We start from the raw sequence: 18,955 nt of genomic DNA, 5'->3' as shown, positions 1-18,955 counted from the left end.
CCAGCGCTGCATGCCCGGCTGGTGGCCACCAACATTGGACCACAACACTACTACTGCCAGTCCCCAACCACCGACCCACCACAGATGGCCACTGTCCCAACATGGCCACCATGACAACAGCGGTGCTTTGGAAACACCCCCACTCCGCTCACTCCAAACAAGAAGTGCTGTGCTGGAGTTTTTTTTGCACAACCCCTTTGACTTCCTCACCAGGGGGCTGGTCTATTTCTGGCCCCCGCAGGCCTTCACTTCCCCTCCCTGGCCTTGTTCCTCTTTTACTCCTCAGGCTCCAGGATGTGAGTGGTCAGTAGCGCCCTGAGGCGGCGGCGTTCAGCGAGGACCCTGGCTGCCATGGGCCCGCTCCTGCTTCTCACCGGGGTGTGCCTGCACCTGACGCGTTCCACTCACTCTGCAGGTATGGCTGCTGTGACCCCCTACCTTCTTTCCGCTTCAAACATCTACTTGGCTTCAAATCCTCCTCTTTCGCTATATTTAAATATGAAAATATATCTCTGTTCCTCCTTTTCACTGAAGGCGTCGGCTCTATTCTCTACAGAGAGATCACGTTAAACAATCTTTATGTTATCAAACTCCACAAAATAATTTCTGATCCCTCTGAGAATGCGGCAAAACAGGGTAGCAGGTGTCCTGGACACATCATTTTCAGTGTGGCCCCTTTTCTTTAAAAGGTATTGTTTTCATGTGAATTACGTTGCCCCAAAGGGCTCAACTCCGCCAAGACACAGGCTGACCAGATCTGAAAAACACAATCTGGGGCATATCATAGAGCTAAAAACAGGGCAAGTATTGGGCAACTTCCGCAGGGGCACCGTTAATCAAACTGGTAGCCTTCACAAACATAAAAAACAGACTACAGCTGGACGCAGGAGTTTTATAATAGTGGCTGCGACGACAAAACACAGGGAAATGAAAGCAAGTGTATCCGAGTGTCATGGCTGTATCTTTTCAGGCGTATGAGTGCTGTTAACCGATCCTGTACAGGTACCACAGCGAGGCTCATCTCCTCTCGAAGCCACAGGGCACGTGACCTGCTGCAGGGTCTTGGCTATCAATAGAGCAGCAGGTGCAGTGGCACCGGGGCTGAGAAGTCTGAGAAGCCCGCTGCATTTAGCTATCTATAAAATGCAGTGCAGATGGTAACTCCACCGGAGACATGTTCTGTGTTTTATTCACAGAACATATGGGGTCTTGAACTGGGACATTTCAACTCTCATAGTGCCCTGCTTTACTAAATTAAATTGCTGGGCTGAAAAAGAGGTGTCCGGGTGGCATGAAGTCACCTTGTAACCACAGTAAAAATAACATCACTTCTTACAGATATGGGTGTATCTTTTCAGTTTCATTTAATGGTACAAATATTTAGGCAGTAGCCTATTATCATTCAAGTACTTGAGTGTCCCCTTAAAAAGAACAGCTTTTGATAACCACAATGTTCCAACCGTTCAGCCTGTTCTTAGCTGCTTCACGGCGCAGTATCTTGTACAACACCTGCAGACACTTCCGGTATTTTAGCCTCCAGCGCATTGCATTTTGGGACTTTCACATTTAACAGTGTGGGTTTGGAACTAAAAAATACAAACATGCAAAGACTGTTCGGCCCAAAAGGGAGACATGGAGAAAGATGTCACTGCTGGCGTGGGGCCACTTACCAGCGGGACATGGTAATGTGAAAAATAAAGGACAAAATTGGGCATTGCGTTTTGTCAAAATTCCTTGGATAGAGTTTGACAACCAATCGCGATTAAAACAAATAACATAGGGGCATATTATCAAAAGGGTTTATCTCCGCTTTTTTGGCTTTAAAAGCCAAGAAAGTCGAGATAAAATGATCTCCCTATTACCTAGCTGTCACTGACACCAGTTAGCGACAGCTAGTAGGAGATAGTGACCATCTTGGGCCCCACTTTGCATGTCAGTGATATTTATCACTAATGACATGCAAAGTGGGCGTGCCAAGATGTTAGCGACTGGAAACAGTCGCTAACATCGCTATCTCCTATTACCAACTTTTGGAGATATTCGCGCTAAGCGTGAATATCTCCAAAAGCTAACACCTGCCCTGAGCAGTTCTTAGCCATGTTATTCAATGGGAGGTGGATAACATGGCTAAGAGCATTAGCTCGGTAATGCATGAATATCGCTGACTTTTCAGCGATATTCATGCATTGCGGCCGATTTTTATCGCATTTGCGATAAACCTTGGTAATACCAAGGTTTATTTGCGATAAAAATCACCGCAGCTTAGCGGTAAATTTTTGTCTCTAACCAAGCGATAGCGATAATTATCGCTATTGCTTGGTAATATGCCCCATGAGGTCCTAGGACCAGTGTTAACGAATGGGCCCTGAACCAGTTCGATGCAATGCTTATCTGTGGCTCGAGGGGTGGTTCCAGGGATTTCACTACAGTGGTGTTTACCAAGTGTCGGTCAATGAGGTGCCAGACAGGGTGCCACGAAGAATCCACTTCAATATAATCTTTGTGATGTCAAATGGACTCTTCCTACATTGTTTTATTGCCTTTGGGCTACTTCTATCGGCCGGGGCTTAAACTGAGACAGGAGACCTTTAGGGCCCAAAGAATGTTGAGAGAGATTACACAGTTAGAAGTTAGAGTGAAGGAAGGGGGCATGGTGCGCAAGAGTAATTTCCCTGGTATAACAACACATAATCGTTTTGAAGTATTAGTAGAGGTGGACTGACTGCCCAGTGAAGAGAATAACCCATCATACTCAGAACCAATAGAGGATGGGCCCTCCTGTGACAAAGACAAGACAAGGATGGAAACAGGGGAGAGAACACCTAAAATTAGGTTGAAAAATACCCTATCCATGTATATTAAGCTGGAATATTGCAGGGATGAGTACCTTACATGCAGATGACCGAAGAAAGGACTGTTGCATAGGTTTTGGGATAGTGTGTCTACAAGAAACCTGGGACGCAGTTGGGAACCTTTTTATGGATGGGTTTACAGCTTTTCAGGTGATGGCAGAGTTGTCTGCATTCGGTGGAGCTAGGGGGGGTCTGGCAACATTTATAAGCCTGAGAATAGAGTGTACTGCTGAATTGATAACATTTGAATCTAGTAATATTTTGGGAGTGCTACTATCGTTTATCCATCATACTAAAATCCTGATAATTAATTTTTACAAATTACCATCATCTAAGAAACCCCTGGAAACAGAGTTTAGGAGTTTTTATGAAAAGACGGTGCTAGAGTGGTCCTTCTCGCCAATAGTTATGTTGGGGCGAGAGTTCAATCTACATCCCTGTGACACCTGTGCTGAGGAAAGAGACCTGGTCCACTTACAAGATTCAGACCAGATTCATTTCAAGCATACCAGTCAAGGTGACAATTTTAATCTTTTAATTTCAGAACTGAACCTTTGTAATCTTTTAACTAAAAAAGAGCATGTTTCAGCCACGGCGACCCAACTTTTAAGGGTAGAATGAAAAATTCAACTATTGATTATATTTTGGCTTTAGCTCGTTTGATTTGGTATTTGGAAGAATTCCGAATAGTTTGGAGTACTTTTAGTGATCATAATCCGATAACCCCAAAATTCACTTGGATTGATCTTGTAGCAAAGACGCAGAACAGATATAAAGATCCGCTAATTACTAAAACTCATGGGAGGCGTAATAGCTGGGGGACAGTTCTCCCGGAGGATTTTTTGGGGAATCTGGTCCAGAAGTGTAGTCGCAAAATTGAGGTCTGTCTGAATGTAGATGCATATGATCTGGCCATTCTAGACTCCTTCTCCATTATCTGTGAAGAGATTCAGGAGCCCTGCCTAGAGATAATGCTAAGGTTAGCAACTTAGGCCCTAAGTGGTTTGACAAGAAATGCTCAAAGACCCATAAAGATCTGATGATAGCAATAACATTTATACGGAGGCAGTCATGCGCAGTTAAGAGGGCCAGGCAGGAGTATGCGTTAGTCAGGAGAGATTAGATGCCCTGAAGAGAGAAGTTTGCATAAGCTTAAAGAGGCCTGCAATACAAGGAATAGTGCAGACGTCTGGAGGGTTGTAAATCAGCCGCTGTTTAATGAGGGCACAGTAGTGGATTTAAGTGTGATTATACCTGGCAAGAAATGGGAACAACGTTTTGGTCGTATATACAAAGGGGACTGCGATTATACAATAACTGCTCCCCACACCACAGAAAAGATTGTCCACTTTGAATTGGAAAAAGTGATGGAAAGTTTAATGGAATTATCAGCATGGAAGGCTCCGGGCCCAGATGGGGTTCCTGGTGACCTTTTAAAAAACCTGTACAGATCTTTGGGCACTGTTAGTCAGACCCTCCAAACATCCACATAAGGAAAACATCCTTCTGTGAGGAAAAAAAACCCTTGTTGCACTGTGATATATTATGAGTATTAGCAAGGCTTTAAGTGGGATGAAAATACGGGGGTCTCTCAAAGGGGCGTGGCCGATGTAATTAAGGGCGTGGCTTTAAAACACTTACGCTAAAAATCTTTGCTTAGCATAGTGTGACCCCGACTTGTATTTTGCTGTTTGTGTCATTGAATCCAGATGTGTGATACAGCAAGTAACATCATACCTACAACTAGTCACGACTGTTGGCTTTGTCAATGGTTATAAGTTGCATAAGATAAACTATTTGCAACTATGGCTTGATACATATAATGTTGAAAAAGCTTCCGCTTAAAACCCTGTTGACACCACAATGTTGCTGCTCTTGCATTTCAAGAAGAGAAGGGAAATCCAGAAAGAAAATGACTCTTTAAAGGATTTCCCTCCCCGACAACGCTCACCTGGCATGACGTCAGTAACTTCTCCACTAGTCAGACCCTCCAGGATTTCGTGAATTTGTGGTTTGCCGCAAAATCGGCACTTTTGTAAAAATGCCGCGATTTTTACAAAGTGCCCACTAAGATATCTGTGTTTCTTGTAGGAAAAACTGCCAAATAAAATGCTGCAAAATTGCCGCGAAATTTCCATTTTTGAGCCACTAAATTTCCATTTTTGTGCCGCTACATTTGCTTATCCATGCCGCTATATCCTGGGGGTCTGGTTAGTTATGCAACATTTGAATCCAGCAGCTCTGGATCATATCCCACTTAAATGGAAGTAATCGATTATAATACCTGTCTTTAAAAAGGGAAACTGCGCTGACCCTGCATGCTATCGCCCGATCTCTTTGAAAGATGTGGAAGTAAAGGTGTTGGTTAGGGCTTTGCGGAAGAGTTTAATAGATTGGGCCAATGGCAGATATAAAGTACAGATTCAAGTCGGGACGTGGTACAATCGGACAGAACCTGAATCTATATCTGATAGTCAATAAGTATACTGTTGCCAAAAAAGAACGCATACATGTAGCCTTCATGGACCTCAGCACAGTATTTGACACAGTGGTAAGATCTAAGCTTTGGGCTGTGCTGAGGTTCTTGGGGATGGATGAAGCAATAGTTGCGCTATTGCACAACTTATATATGGGGCTGGAGGCGATGGTAAGATTTGGCCCCTTAGGAGAATGCACTAAGCACTTTAAACTGGGAAGGGGGGTTCGACAGGGCTGTATTTTAGCTCCTTTTCTTTTTATTTTATACATTAATCAATTAGATCAGTTATTAAGGTACAATTGTAAAGACCGCCCAAGGATAGTTCGTAGAACGATACCCGCTATACTACACACAGTTGATACCGTCCTTATTTCTTGGACAGCTAATAGCTTGCAAATTTTACTGCATCATTTTTGTGAATTTATGGAAAATTTGGGGCTGAAAAAATAAATTTTACAAAATTGCATACTTTGACTTTAGGAACTATAGGTACCAAGTCTGGAAAATATGTGATATAGGATAACATCATAGGCAAGGAGGATAGCTTTAGTCACCTGGGTATACTGCTGGATGATAGAATGGCCTGGGCTCCCTTATGGAAATCTCACACCCAATCTTTTAGTAGGGTGGCCTATAGTATTAATGCTTTCTCTAGGCATTTAGGTCATAGTCATATACAGTCCATACTAAGCTTTTATAATGCAAAGTGTGTATTACCTACAGGGCAGAAATTTGGGGTTATAAATCTCCCACACTAATACAGGTGGAAGTAAATAAATACATAAGGAAACTGTTACGCATCCCACAGAGTCTCCATCAGAAATAATACATGAAGAGATAGGGGCAGGTTACATAGCCGACTATATATGCTTGCGCCCGTATTACTATGGCGCTCTATAGGTATAAAAAAGAATTGGATTTTTACAGATTAATATTAAGAAATTGTTTGGATTTGAATTTTACCATGCGTATATACCTTGGTTGAGCTATATAAAAAACTACCCTGTCTAATATAGGCTTATTGCATTTTTATAATTCTTCTGAGGAAATAACAAAATCAGTGATTGTGGAAATTAAGAAAGTATTTTTGGAGTATGTTCAAGAACTTAGACTACAAGTCAAACAGCGTAAACGCTCTTTTATACATCACGTTATGGTTGTAGCCCCCCCCCCCCTACAACAGTTATGTTCTTGAACACCGACATACACACGGAGCCCCATTTACCTAGTGCTGATCCAGTATTCTATCGCGTTATGTTGAGCTGTAGAAAATGACACGCCGGTGGGAGCGGGTGGGTCGAGTGTGGGAGGGTGGGATAGTTTGATTTATTGTTATATGGCTCTGCACCACATACATACTTACACTGTAGTTGTGTATTCCTGTGATAACATGAGAGTATTGGGACTACATAGTTGTTACTTAACGGTTGGGCAATACTCATCCTGACCTAATATGCCAATTATGTCATCATATGCATTATGCTATTATTACTGCCTAAGAGAGATCAGAAAGAGTGCGTATTCATATATTTGATCATTATGTAAGTTGATTGTGGTGGAAAATAATAAACAGATTTACAAAAAAAAATCACTTTGTGGTAAAAAGCAGTGTTAAAATTGAACTTTACCTCATGCTGGATATGCCTGTGAACCATAGAAGATTTCTAACATACTTCCGACTGAATATGTTTCTGCAGCTAGTAGCAGGATGGCATAGCCCACAAGACCCTCCTGTATGTACCCGTGACGAGATTTCTGCACTAGACATTTTACACAATGTATTAATTTGCCCCAAATGGGCTAACCTGCGCAAAAAAGTTTATTTGCCCTTTATTTGTACATTTTAATTTTAACGGTAAGGGACGACGGTGGCAGCATCTTCCGACCCCGCTTGGAGCCTACCTACTTAGTTGAGCGGAAGCGCTGCTGCAGAGTGCTCTAGCGAATTGATTGGAATTGATTTAATAATTTTAATTGTCCCAGCACTGACCCCGACCCCTCACCCATCGCATTTTAAAATTGATTGTAGTATTTTAAAACCCCAGCACCAACCCGGATTGATCGTGTTTAAAATTGATGTACTAATTTTGAATGCGCATAGAGCTAAGTGTGTGATTATCGCTGTTCCCGCAGCGCCCCGCATCAACCCGGAGCTGTTCTCAGAGAGGAGCAGCAGCTGTGAAGACCTCGGGGCGCGTGGAGTTGCCGGCAGGGCTGCGAGCTTCGAAGCAGGGACTCCAGCTACCAGGAGTCCCTGCGACCCCCATTGGACACACCTGGGCTGCTCTCCCTGCTGGCCCCGCCCCCCCCGCCCACAGAGTGAAAAGGGGGCTTGGAGTTCCTGCCTGCGGGACCCTTTTATGCTGGATTTGTTGTTTGCTTTCAGACCGCTCAACCTATTGCTGCCACTGACCTCCTTTTGTGGGGGAGCCAACAACTTAGCGGACCCGCTTCGCGGGTCCCGCAGCGCCCCGCATCAACCCGGAGCTGTTCTCAGAGAGGAGCAGCCGCTGTGAAGACCTCGGGGCGCGTGGAGTTGCCGGCAGGGCTGCGAGCTTCGAAGCAGGGACTCCAGCTACCAGGAGTCCCTGTGAGCCCCATTGGACACACCTGGGCTGCTCTCCCTGCTGGCCCCGCCCACCCGCCCATCATCCTTCCTCATTGCTTCATAAGGAGGCCCCTTGGCCGCTGCGCAGGAGCGCACAGGAGCGCGCCCGGGACAAGGGCGGGACCGTCTGTGGCCGTCAGGTGCCGAAGGAGGCCGGGCTGGGTCCCCCCGCTGACATTTACTGTATTGGTATTCTGCTGTACTAACAGTGTGCTCTCTAAGTCGTTTTGTTATTTGAAGTGTTCCATTGTTTTCTTGAAATCGTAGGAGGTTTTACACTATGTCCTCTTCTTCTATTACCCCCACTTTGTTGCCTCCCTTGAATGAGGCAGGGACAGCCATCATGGGTCCTCTGGACACATACTTTAAACAAATATCTCAAGACATTGATAAGGAAATTGCCCTGGCGGAAAGACGTGCGGAGCGTAGGTTATCCATCGAACTCCTGAAAAACCCTGTTGATAAACGTCCTCCACAAAGTTTTCCGGCATTGGTTACCCCTTTATCATCTATAACACTGCCAGCTGTATCGGAAACTCCTTATCCCTTTCCTCTAATCATAGAACCACCGGTTGTCTCGTCTTTGGAATCTGAAACTTCTACTTTGCCTGCAATCCCTCCTAGTACTCCTATTGATGCACCTATTGGTCAGCTATGTATGGCCCAACCTAGTGTCTTAACCCATGTTGTACAATCTAAACCTTATTCTAAAAGGAAGAGGAGTGTAGCCCCAAAGAAATGTTATGTCCCAAAACCCCCCCAAAAAATTAGAAAAGTGGGAATATCTATACGCCCCCAGGATCCTACTGGGAGTAGTCCCCGTGGGCCACTGACCGGAGAGGGGGAAGTTGTTCCATTAAGTCTAGACCCTATAGTGATAGCGTCGCCCGAGTCACTACCGTCCATTCCGCCATTGTTCCTCGAGTTGGAGAGACTTATGCGGTCTCTTCTGACTCCCATAGAGGAACGAGTTAAAAAAACTAGCAGATCGGTTAGATCACTTTGAGCAGGCCAGTCTGGATAACTTTTTCTCCATAAAATCATTAATTAAGTCCCACTTTAGGACGGGAGAGAGTAGGAACCTCCAGCAACCTGCTGGGCAGGATGGAAGTGTTCCCACGGTTGAATTCCACTCTCCCGTGGTTAACACTGTAATCGGGCCCCAGGGAAAGGGACAAAACCGCAAGACTAACACCGAACTGCCACCCATCTTAGGTAGTAACAATGGGGGGAAAACTAAGCTCCCTGACACCGTGGTTAAATGTAGTAAAGAGTGTACCAAAAATGTCATCCCTCTAAGTAATAGTAGCCAACATCTACCAAGCACCCTGAAACCATGTCCAGGTCCTGTAGCTGGTAGTAACAACAGCTCCAGAAAAAGCAATGCTGTATTGAATAACTCCCAGGCTTCCCAGACTCCACAAAATGTTGCAATACCCCGCCCTGCTGTTCCAGACAATAGCCGCCCCACACTCTTTGTGACAAAGCCTCCCCATAGGATACCCTCAATACATCTTACCCCAGATTCCTACCCTTATGTGGCTGTCCTTACCAATGTTCCACCTTTATTGGTAGGCCAAAGAGAAACCTTCCAGATGTTAAAAAACAAGGTCATGCACTGGTTAAGCGCTAATAGACCATTGCCCGGTGAAGTTGATGGTTTGATTATCGGGGTAAGAAGGGCTAATTGGATAGGATGTACTCCCAAAAATTTTGGGGGGGGAGTGCATTATAATTAACTTTCAAGATCCAAGGGTGGTAGGGTGGATCACGAGGCCGGGCTGGGGCACTAGCAGTGGTGGGATTGGTATTGTGGATCTTACCTTCTTCTACCCAAGACCAATTGGTGCCCAATTTGGTGTGAATAGTGATCTAGGCAGTTCTATTTATCTACCACTGACAGGGATCGTCCCCTTTGCTGTGCCTTTGTTACGACCAAACTTTTACAATGGTCAAACCTACAATTCCCATGATGGGATGAAAAATTCGGGGTGGGGTTGTTGACGAAAGTCGGGTGATTCCCTGAATACCGGGGAGGTGTGACAAGGGGGGACTTATGTGGGAACTCTATTGTGTCTACTTTGGATACAACAGTGAATCCAAAAGAAGTGATCACTAGTGGGAAGGTTGTGAATTTGAGGGGCAACTGTGGGGCGTGTATGCAAAGTTTGGGGGGTGAAGATTCGTTCAGAACAAGTACTACTGATACCCAGGTAACTGACACTAATTTTGTGGACATTGTTATGGATCAGGAAGGGATTACTGAGAGCCCAACTAATCTTTCCTCCACGTTAGCTTTTGAGGTGGGAATTAGAGATGGCCCTAGCCCAGGGAAGCTTTTCTCGTGGAATATTGCGGGGCTAGGTAGTAGGCTATTGTCCCAAAACTGGATAGATTTTGTTAATGGGTTTGAAGTGTGTCTATTCCAGGAGACATGGGCTTGCGATCCCATTTTTCTCCCAGGCTACTTACATTTTTCCATTCCAGCGAACAGTGGTGCCAGGGGTCGACCTATGGGAGGCTTAACAGTTTGGGTAAAGCAAGGTCTACAAATTAAAGTGAAAGTGTTGGACCTGGGTTGCAAGGATATCCAATTGCTAAGAATGGCATCGGACAAGTGGGGTGCGGTAGACATATATAACATTTATGCTAGGGGTACCAACACTGGGAGCTCACCCACCCTAGAGGCCCTGTCCACTTTCCTCGAATCACAATCCCTGGGAAACAGAGTGGTAGTGCTGGTGATCTCAATAGGACCTTCGAACCGTTGGATGACACGGAAAATCCATTAGGGCAAGAGGAAGACATCCAATGGGGTGTTCCGACTCTAAACCTGGTTCCGGCTCAAACGGTGGACAAAGGATATATTGCTATTAAATGCAATGTGCCTGGAATATGGGCTGAGGGCCCTAAATGGAAGGACTAGGGGTGACCAGGAAGGTGTTTGCACATTTGATAATGGCCATAACAAAAGTAGAATAGACTATGTTATTTGTAGCCTTAATTTATGGCAGGGGGTATGCGATATGGAAATCGAGGGTAGATTAGAAAGTGACCACAATCCCCTCTGTGTTACCCACAATTGGTGGACGCCCATGTCAGGCAATCCTCAACCTCGTGATGGAGCATTACCTGTTATGGCTAATGATATGCGTAGACTCAAATGGCCAATTGTGCTGGCGAATGCAGAATCTATGGACTATATAAGTTCAGAGGTGGATACTGCAATCGCCGCTATGGAGACAGCAAGCACCGTAATTCCTGGTTCCAGAGTGACCACAGACATACATGACAAGTTTTTCTCCCTTTTAAAACCACACTTCATGAGACCTTCCAAGGCAAATAGGAAAGTCCTACCCAAACCGGCTAGGTGGTTCAATAAGCAGTGTAGGGCAGCCAGATTGGCTTTGGGTAGAGCAATTAGAAGTAGGGATAGGGTTGTGATTGGTGCAGCCAGGAAGCACTACAATGTTAGTGTTCGCCTGGCTAAGAAAAAATGGGATGAGGAGTACTGGGAAGAACTGCTGGAGGCCTCAGGAGCTAAGGATTCCAGGCATTTCTGGAAAATTGTGAAGTGGGGTAGAGGTGGCACCCCAAATAAACCAGATAACAATGTTGATGAGGCGGCCTGGGTGAAGTATTTTAAACCCCAGTACGCAGAGATTAAGGAAGTCGTGGCTGCAGAAGCAATTCCAGTTGTATTTTGCACTGAAAGTTTGTTTTCCCCTAAAGAAGTAGAATTAGTAATTTGTTCCTTACCAGGGGGCAGGGCACCGGGTTTAGATGGGATACCTTCCGATGTGTTTAAAAATGATAAAGTACAGTGGCCAGGTATGTGACCCTACTGGGAAATGCCATTGCAAAGGGGGCTGTAATCCCAGAAACATGGAAGGGAGCAATAATCATACCCATCTAGAAGAAAGGTGATCGGTCACTCCCGGCCAATTATAGGCCAATAAGTTTGATTGCCACTATCCAAAAAGTGGTAGGGAAGATGGTGGTAAACAAACTGATGGACTGGGTAGAGGAGAACAATGCTCTGTCCCCCTACCAGGCAGGCTTCCGGCGGGCGACCAGCACGGTAGACCAAGTATTCCATTTCACCATGTTGCGGTGGGGGACGGTGTTGCTTGGCGAGGGCAGCCTATATGTCGCCTTTGTCGACTTGCGGGCTGCCTTCGACCTGGTCCCAAGGAGCAAGCTCTGGACAGTTTTGAACAGAATGGGGGTCCCACCCGAGTTGCTCACTTTGATCATGAGGTTGCACGAGTGCAACTTTGCCAAAGTCTAGTGGGGGCTGAATGGGGAATCCTCTGTCGACTTCCCGGTCGAACGGGTGGTACGACAGGGATGTGCAATGGCACCCTTGCTCTTTTCCCTATTTATTAATGGAATTGTGGGTAGGATGCTGGATGCAAGTATAGATGCACCTTCGCTAGCGGGCCTCAGGGTCCCGATCCTGATGTTCGCTGACGATACTTTAATTTTGTCCAAAACTCCGGCTGGACTTCAGCGTGCTCTAAATATATTTGATGTTTTCTGTGGGGAGCATGGCCTTGAAGTTAATGTTGGCAAGACCAAGCTGATGGCTTTTTCCCAAAGGCGTAGACCTCGACCAAGGATATTTCTGAACAACAGTGAGCTCGAGGTAGTTAGTTTTTTTACCTATCTTGGGGTTGAGATATCTAGTGAGCCAGGTTGGTCTCACCATATAGAAAAGGCGGTCCTGAGGCATCAGCAGATCTCAGGGGCACTTCGGGTGGAGCAAACAAAATCAAAAACTAAGCCTATAAAACCGGTTCTTCTTGTATACGATGCCAAAGCTATAGGGTCAGCCCTATATGGGGCAGAAGTGTGGGGTTTTGAGAGGCTTCTTCCCTTGCAAACATCAGAAAATAGTTTTCTAAGGAGAATTACGGGGCTTCCCCAGAGTGCGCCGTTAATCCCGCTCGGTCTTGATCTAGGGAGAAGATCTGTTAGCGACCGAGCCCGACTACGGCCTATTCTCTATTGGAGACGCCTCTGGACTACCCCAGAGATTCGGCATTATGCCGATGGGTTTCTAGCCCTAATTAAAGCTGACACCTTTCACAAAATACCATGGTTGAAGAAACTCAGGGTTGTTTTGGGTGAGCTCGGCCTCCCTAATCTCTGGGATAATCCATCTGGGGAAGTATTTCCAAGTAAAAACACCATTAAGACCCTGTATTGGGACTACATAGATGGAAGACTCTGGAGAAGTACAACATTTGATACAATGGGGGGGAGATTTCTGGAAATTAAAATGAGACCTGTATTAGAACAATATTGGGACAGTATCACTGTCCCAATGGACAGGAAGTTATTCTTCCAGTTAAGGTCTGGTTCCCTTCCCCTGAGATCCTTGACGGGTAGATGGCGGAGCTCGAATACCTCATGCTGTCCGGTGTGTGGTGCAACTAATGAAAGCATAGGCCACTTTTTATTCTTGTGCGAGGCCTATGCTATCCCGAGGAGAGTATGGCTGGCCCCAGTTTGTCGAAACCTTGGGGCACCTAGTGGTGTTGAGGGGCTAAGAATCATATGTACTTCCACTGACATGCCTATTGTTCTGGGAACAGCAAAGTATTTGGGGTGGGCATGGTCCATTAGGCGGAGGGCGATATCTGTTAATATAATCTGATATTTGTTTGAAAGTTTAAACAACCCTTTTATTGTTAAAGCTTGCACAACTGTTTTAAATGTATTTACATGTATGAAATACTGATTTTAAATGTATGTTTGTGCTTTTATCAGTATATATCTCGAATAAAGCTTTACAAAAACTAAAAAAAAAAAGATTATCGCTGTGTGTAATTATTGCAGCACCAGCGCCTGACAGGGCTCAGAGGGGCTCCCACGGCATCACCGGCTGTCTTTACTCAATACCCAAGCCTGCCCGCCCCGGTCTGACTCGGTAGCCTATACCGTTGAGCGGAGGGCGGGGCAGGCAAGAGCAAGACACGCCCAGGAAGGCGAGCGGTTAGCGCTCCAGCTCTCCCCTTCACAGGGCTATTTAGCTCTCGTCGGCCCTAGCGCGCAGCGGTAGCGCGCAGTGGGGCGCCTTAGCCAGCGCCGAAGACAAGCCAAAGACCTGCCCGTCTGCGCGCCGTCCGCGGCAAGACAAGGCCAGGGGCCGGAGGCTATGGCGATACACTCAGACGCACGATTAACCTATCCTTCACAGGTATTACTAAATATCCTACACCACCTACCTATGGAATATCCTAACAGGGTGGAGGACAGTTTAGAGGGTCCATTTACATGCCGCCATTGTAAAACCCAATTCGAGGCACTCGCAGGGCCTAGATACACCTCTGATTCCCTCTCTAAAGGCCGCGCACTCGAAAACGGCATATTGCCTCACACCTTAACCCCTGTGATTAAAAAGGCTACCAATACTCCACTGAAAACTAAATATCTGTTATGTAACATCAGATCTCTACCAAAACACGCCGTAGAAGTATGGGACCTGATTTCCACAGAGGAGCCAGATCTGTGCTTCCTGACGGAAACATGGCTCAAACCTCATTCAGTTCCCGCCATAACTTGGCTATAAAATCGTTAGGCTGGATCGTCCAACGAAAATTGGAGGTGGAATAGCGATTGTCCATAAGCAGGAAATCAATGTCACTGTGTTAGATGAGATGTGCACCCCCGAATTAGAATTTATGATTTTCAAAATTCATAGCTCATCTAAAAATTGCAGAAAGGGAGCATTAATATATCGCCCCCCCTCGGTCCATGCTCCAATATATCTGTAGCATTGATGGAAGCACTGGCGCCCCATATACATGACAACTCTGATTTCCAACTATTAGGTGATTTTAACGTCCACAGTGAGTTAAACAACAGTACCGAGGTACAGACTCTTATGGCAGACCTCAACTCACTGGGTCTAAGGCAGGTTAACACCGGGCCCACTCATCAGGCAGGACACACGCTAGACCTAGTTTTAACCAACTCCCAACAGATCGAGTGTACACCCCCCTATCAAGTTGAATGGACAGACCATTTCATTATTGAATTTTATACCCCTACTCCTACTTCGCTTGATATGGGCCCTATCAAGCAAAAGAAGACCTTGGCACAAACTGACCCAGCAAGATTTCAATACATTTTTTTTAGAGCCGACACCAAGCGTCATTGAGAACATTGATAATGCCTTAAACAAATACGAAGAGACGCTACTTAAAACCATAGATGGGATCATTCCATTAAAACCTTTTAAACCTAGACCTGAACATAAACAGGAAATCTGGTTTTCAGAACACCCCAGATCGCTCAAACAAGCCACAAGAAAACTAGAAAAGAAATGGAGGGCTACCCGCCAAAACAGAGACAAACAACTGTATAAAATTTCCTTGACAGCATACCATAAAGCCATTCACCTGGCGCGGAAAAACCATACTGCATCACAATTATTGGCGGCTGGCAACAACTCCAAAGCACTTTATCAGATCTTACAGACTTTTACAAAACCCATAGCTTGCCCGGAAGTGGCTTCACAGCAATTATGCGACAATACTTCTCAGTTCTTCACTCAAAAAATTGATGCAATTTATGACAAAATCGTACTTTCGAATCAAACCAGTATGAATGATAATGATCCTATTCTAGACACGGAAATACAACCCCCTGCCATGCACTCCCTCTCTGTATTTCCCCCTATCTCGATTGAGGAAGTATTAGCACTCATCTCCCAGATAAAGAGTGGTTGCCCGACGGACATTATCCCTGCACGTGTTATGCCCACACTGGCAACGGACCTGGGACCTGCTATCCAGAGGCTGCTAAACCTCTCGCTAAGCACAGGACGGGTTCCGCAAGGATGGAAAAAGGCACTGGTTAAGCCGCTCAGGAAAAACACCGCAATTCCCTAGCCAACCTCAGGCCTATATCTCTGCTTCCTTTTCTAGGCAAAGTTATTGAAAAATATGTAAACAGTAATTTGTCTAAATACATTGAATCCGCAGGAGTGTTGGACCACTCACAATCGGGCTTCAGGCCTAAACACAGCACTGAGACCGCCCTGATGTCAGTCGCAGACGATCTACACATGTACCAGGATGGGAGTCACTCCGTTATCCTGGTACTATTGGATCTGTCTGCGGCATTTGACACCGTATCCCATTCCATCCTGACTGCCAGGCTAGCTAACATCGGCCTGAAGCACGAAGCCCTGGCATGGTTGAAGAGTTTCCTTGCAAACCGCACCCAGCAAGTAACAATGGGTGCGTATCGGTCAGAGGAAGTTGAAATCTCCAAGGGGGTGCCACAGGGCTCATGCCTGAGCCCTACGCTCTTTAACATATATGGCTAACATCATGAGAAAGTTTGAATTCATCCCGATATCCTACGCGGATGATACGCAACTCCTCTTTCCTTTTAAGATCTTTACTCCCGAGGTTAGGAACTCCTTCTCTCAGGACATGAAAGCAGTGGCACACTGGATGTCCTCCAACTACTTGCAGTGCAACGTTGGAAAGACAGAAGTCATGTTGTTTGGTGAGGCAAAACTACTCTGGACTCCGGACTGGTGGCCACAAGATCTCGGACCAGTACCCAAGCCCAAACAAATAGTCAAGAATCTGGGAGTCCGACTAGATCAAGAACTGACCCTCAAACAACATGGCAACCAGGTGGTGGGAGCCTGCTTCCATGTAATTGGAATGCTGCGTAAAATCTTCCCCCTGTTACCAGATGCAACTAGGAGGACGCTGGTGCAAGCTCTAGTCCTGAGTCGATTAGACTATTGCAACGGCCTGCTCCTATCTGCTAAAGAGGGAGTCACGACAAGACTTCAGGTGGTCCAGAACACGGCTGCTCGCTTGGTTCTGAACGCCCCTCCTCGAACGCCTTCCAAACCTCTACTGACAAAACTACACTGGTTATCTGTCAAACAGAGGGCCAAGTTCAAGGTATGCTGCACCATACATAAAAGCCTTAGCGGAATGGGTCCTGCATACCTAACCACCAAATTTGTCCCCTACATACCCTCCCGGTCACTCAGGTCGAGCGAACAAGGCCTTCTCTGCGTACCCAGAGCAAAAAAGGCCAGACACGGAACTAAAGCACTATCAGTAGCAGGACCCTCCTTCTGGAATAGTCTCCCAAAATCTCTCAGGCTATGTGCAGAACACTTCCCTTTTAGAAAAATGCTGAAAACCTTCTTGTTCCAACACTAGAATGGATGCTAAAATAGTCCTTCCCCTAAACCTACGTTGTCGAAGCCAAAGGCGCGGAGATACTCCTCTGGGAGTCGAAGCCAGCGCGGTACAAACCTGCAAACAAATAAATAAATAACCAAGTGAGACCTGCTCTTTAATATTTACAGTTTTTAGAAAAGTCTACTATCTGTTGGTATGTGACAAGATTTTTAATAGCTGTATATTATGCTTCTGCTTAAGTTTAAACGTTATCACATTTTTTTAATGACATTACTTATCATTTTCTTCTCTTTTGCATGTATGTTTTTTATTGTACTTTTATGATTTCCAAAGACAATCGAATAAAGAAAGAAAGAAATTATTGAATTGAATAATCTTTGTGTCTCATACTCCAGAGTATTTGGTACAGGACAACTCAATGGGTAAGCAAAACAAAAAATCCCAAATCCCTGTCTCCCCAAAGACCTACTTCTATGCAGGAAGTGGGGTTACACCATAGACCAAAGATGAAGGTATACTGGCATGCAAGCACAAACCAAGTCTTGGGGGTATGTTTACTAAAAACTCACCCAACGCAGCAACCAACATTGCTGCGTTGTGTGAGAAAGCACAAAAGCACCATATACCTAAGATACAGCACTCTCCTGCTCTCGTCCTAGCGCTGGCGCACAATCAGGCTGCCTTGTGCCACGTACATACCTTTGTGTAAAGGAAGGGGACCCTTCCTGTACAAAATACTATGCTTAGACACATTTTAAAACTTTCCCCACTTTATAAGTTTGCTATACACTGCAGCACACATGCAAAGTCGGAAAGTTTGGAGCAATAAAAGCACTTCTCCAAGTTAATGCTAAACGGCAGTATTTTTTGGTGCAAAATCCAGTCTCCATTGTTAGCAGATAGAACTTTGCATCACACCCCATGGGTGATTTCGTGGGAACACTCACGTACCACACATGAATGCCCAACGCAACTTTCCAGTTGTAAACAAATTTTGTGCTAGGAAGTAAATTACATTTAAACATCTTGTGCTGGTTCGTGTTACTTTTGTGACACAAACCTGGTGAAAAATGTTAGTAAATCTGCAACTTAAAATTAGCAGAGTTACTGGGGTACAAGAGGTCAGTGTACAGCAAGATGCAGATGAAATGAGGGACTGGTTACGGATGCAGCTGTATGCACAGTGTTGGGGCATGAAGGCAGGAATGGGCTGGCACCAAGGGGTATCAGTTCATGGGCCCCTTTCTCAGGGTGGGAGTTTTGTCAGGCTCTTAATTAGAAAGAAATTAGACCTACTGCCTTGAACATACATTTTTATAATCATCCAAAGTAGGCCTGGCGTCTCTGAAAGGTTTGCAAATGATTTGGCACTGAGCTGTTCCATGTGTGTCTCTTTTTCTAGTAGGTTTTGTCCAATTTAAGCTAGAATCTTTTTTTGTTGAAATTTGAAAATTATGAGGCACATGCTGGATACAATAGCTTTACATCCATAACTATGCGGAAAGCAAGGAAGCCACATATTTGCACGATGCCTGTGTTCCTGAATATCCTGTGTACACAACTTTTAATACCTATTTAACGCCCCCTTAAAAAACCTTTGGTAAATTAGACACAGGGTGATTGGTGCTTTACATTTATCATGTGCCAAAAGGAGAGATGTCCATAATGTGCATGTAAAAGTAGCAAGATTGGTGAAATGTGATCATTTATCTGACCACTTCTCTGAACTTGGCAGTATTATTCTGTGATGATTTTATAACACTGGCTAACTGGGTTGCCAAGTAAAACGAATAGATTCCTTATATGTATATAAAACCAAAATTGAGAA

The 18,955-nt window shown here is 45.2% G+C and overlaps 1 protein-coding gene across 2 annotated transcripts in view; it reads left to right on the top strand.

Annotated features, from left to right (window-relative positions):
- Nucleotides 1-278: 278 nt before the first annotated feature.
- Nucleotides 279-18,955, top strand: part of LOC147717891 (cell adhesion molecule CEACAM5-like) — a 145,783-nt gene continuing 127,106 nt past the window's right edge. The window contains exon 1 of one of the 2 annotated variants that reach the window (XM_086924661.1): nucleotides 279-415. In XM_086924661.1, coding sequence (XP_086780787.1) covers nucleotides 352-415 — 64 coding nt within the window. In that variant the 5' untranslated portion in view covers nucleotides 279-351. The remainder of the gene's footprint in view (nucleotides 416-18,955) is intronic. The other variant, XM_086924662.1, reaches the window with a different exon arrangement.

This window comes from Lissotriton vulgaris, chromosome 5 (genome assembly GCF_964263255.1).
Source record: "Lissotriton vulgaris chromosome 5, aLisVul1.2, whole genome shotgun sequence".
Classification (NCBI taxonomy): domain Eukaryota; kingdom Metazoa; phylum Chordata; class Amphibia; order Caudata; family Salamandridae; genus Lissotriton; species Lissotriton vulgaris.
The sequence above is the reverse complement of the archived record's forward strand: the minus strand, read 5'-3'. Positions and strand labels throughout refer to the sequence as shown.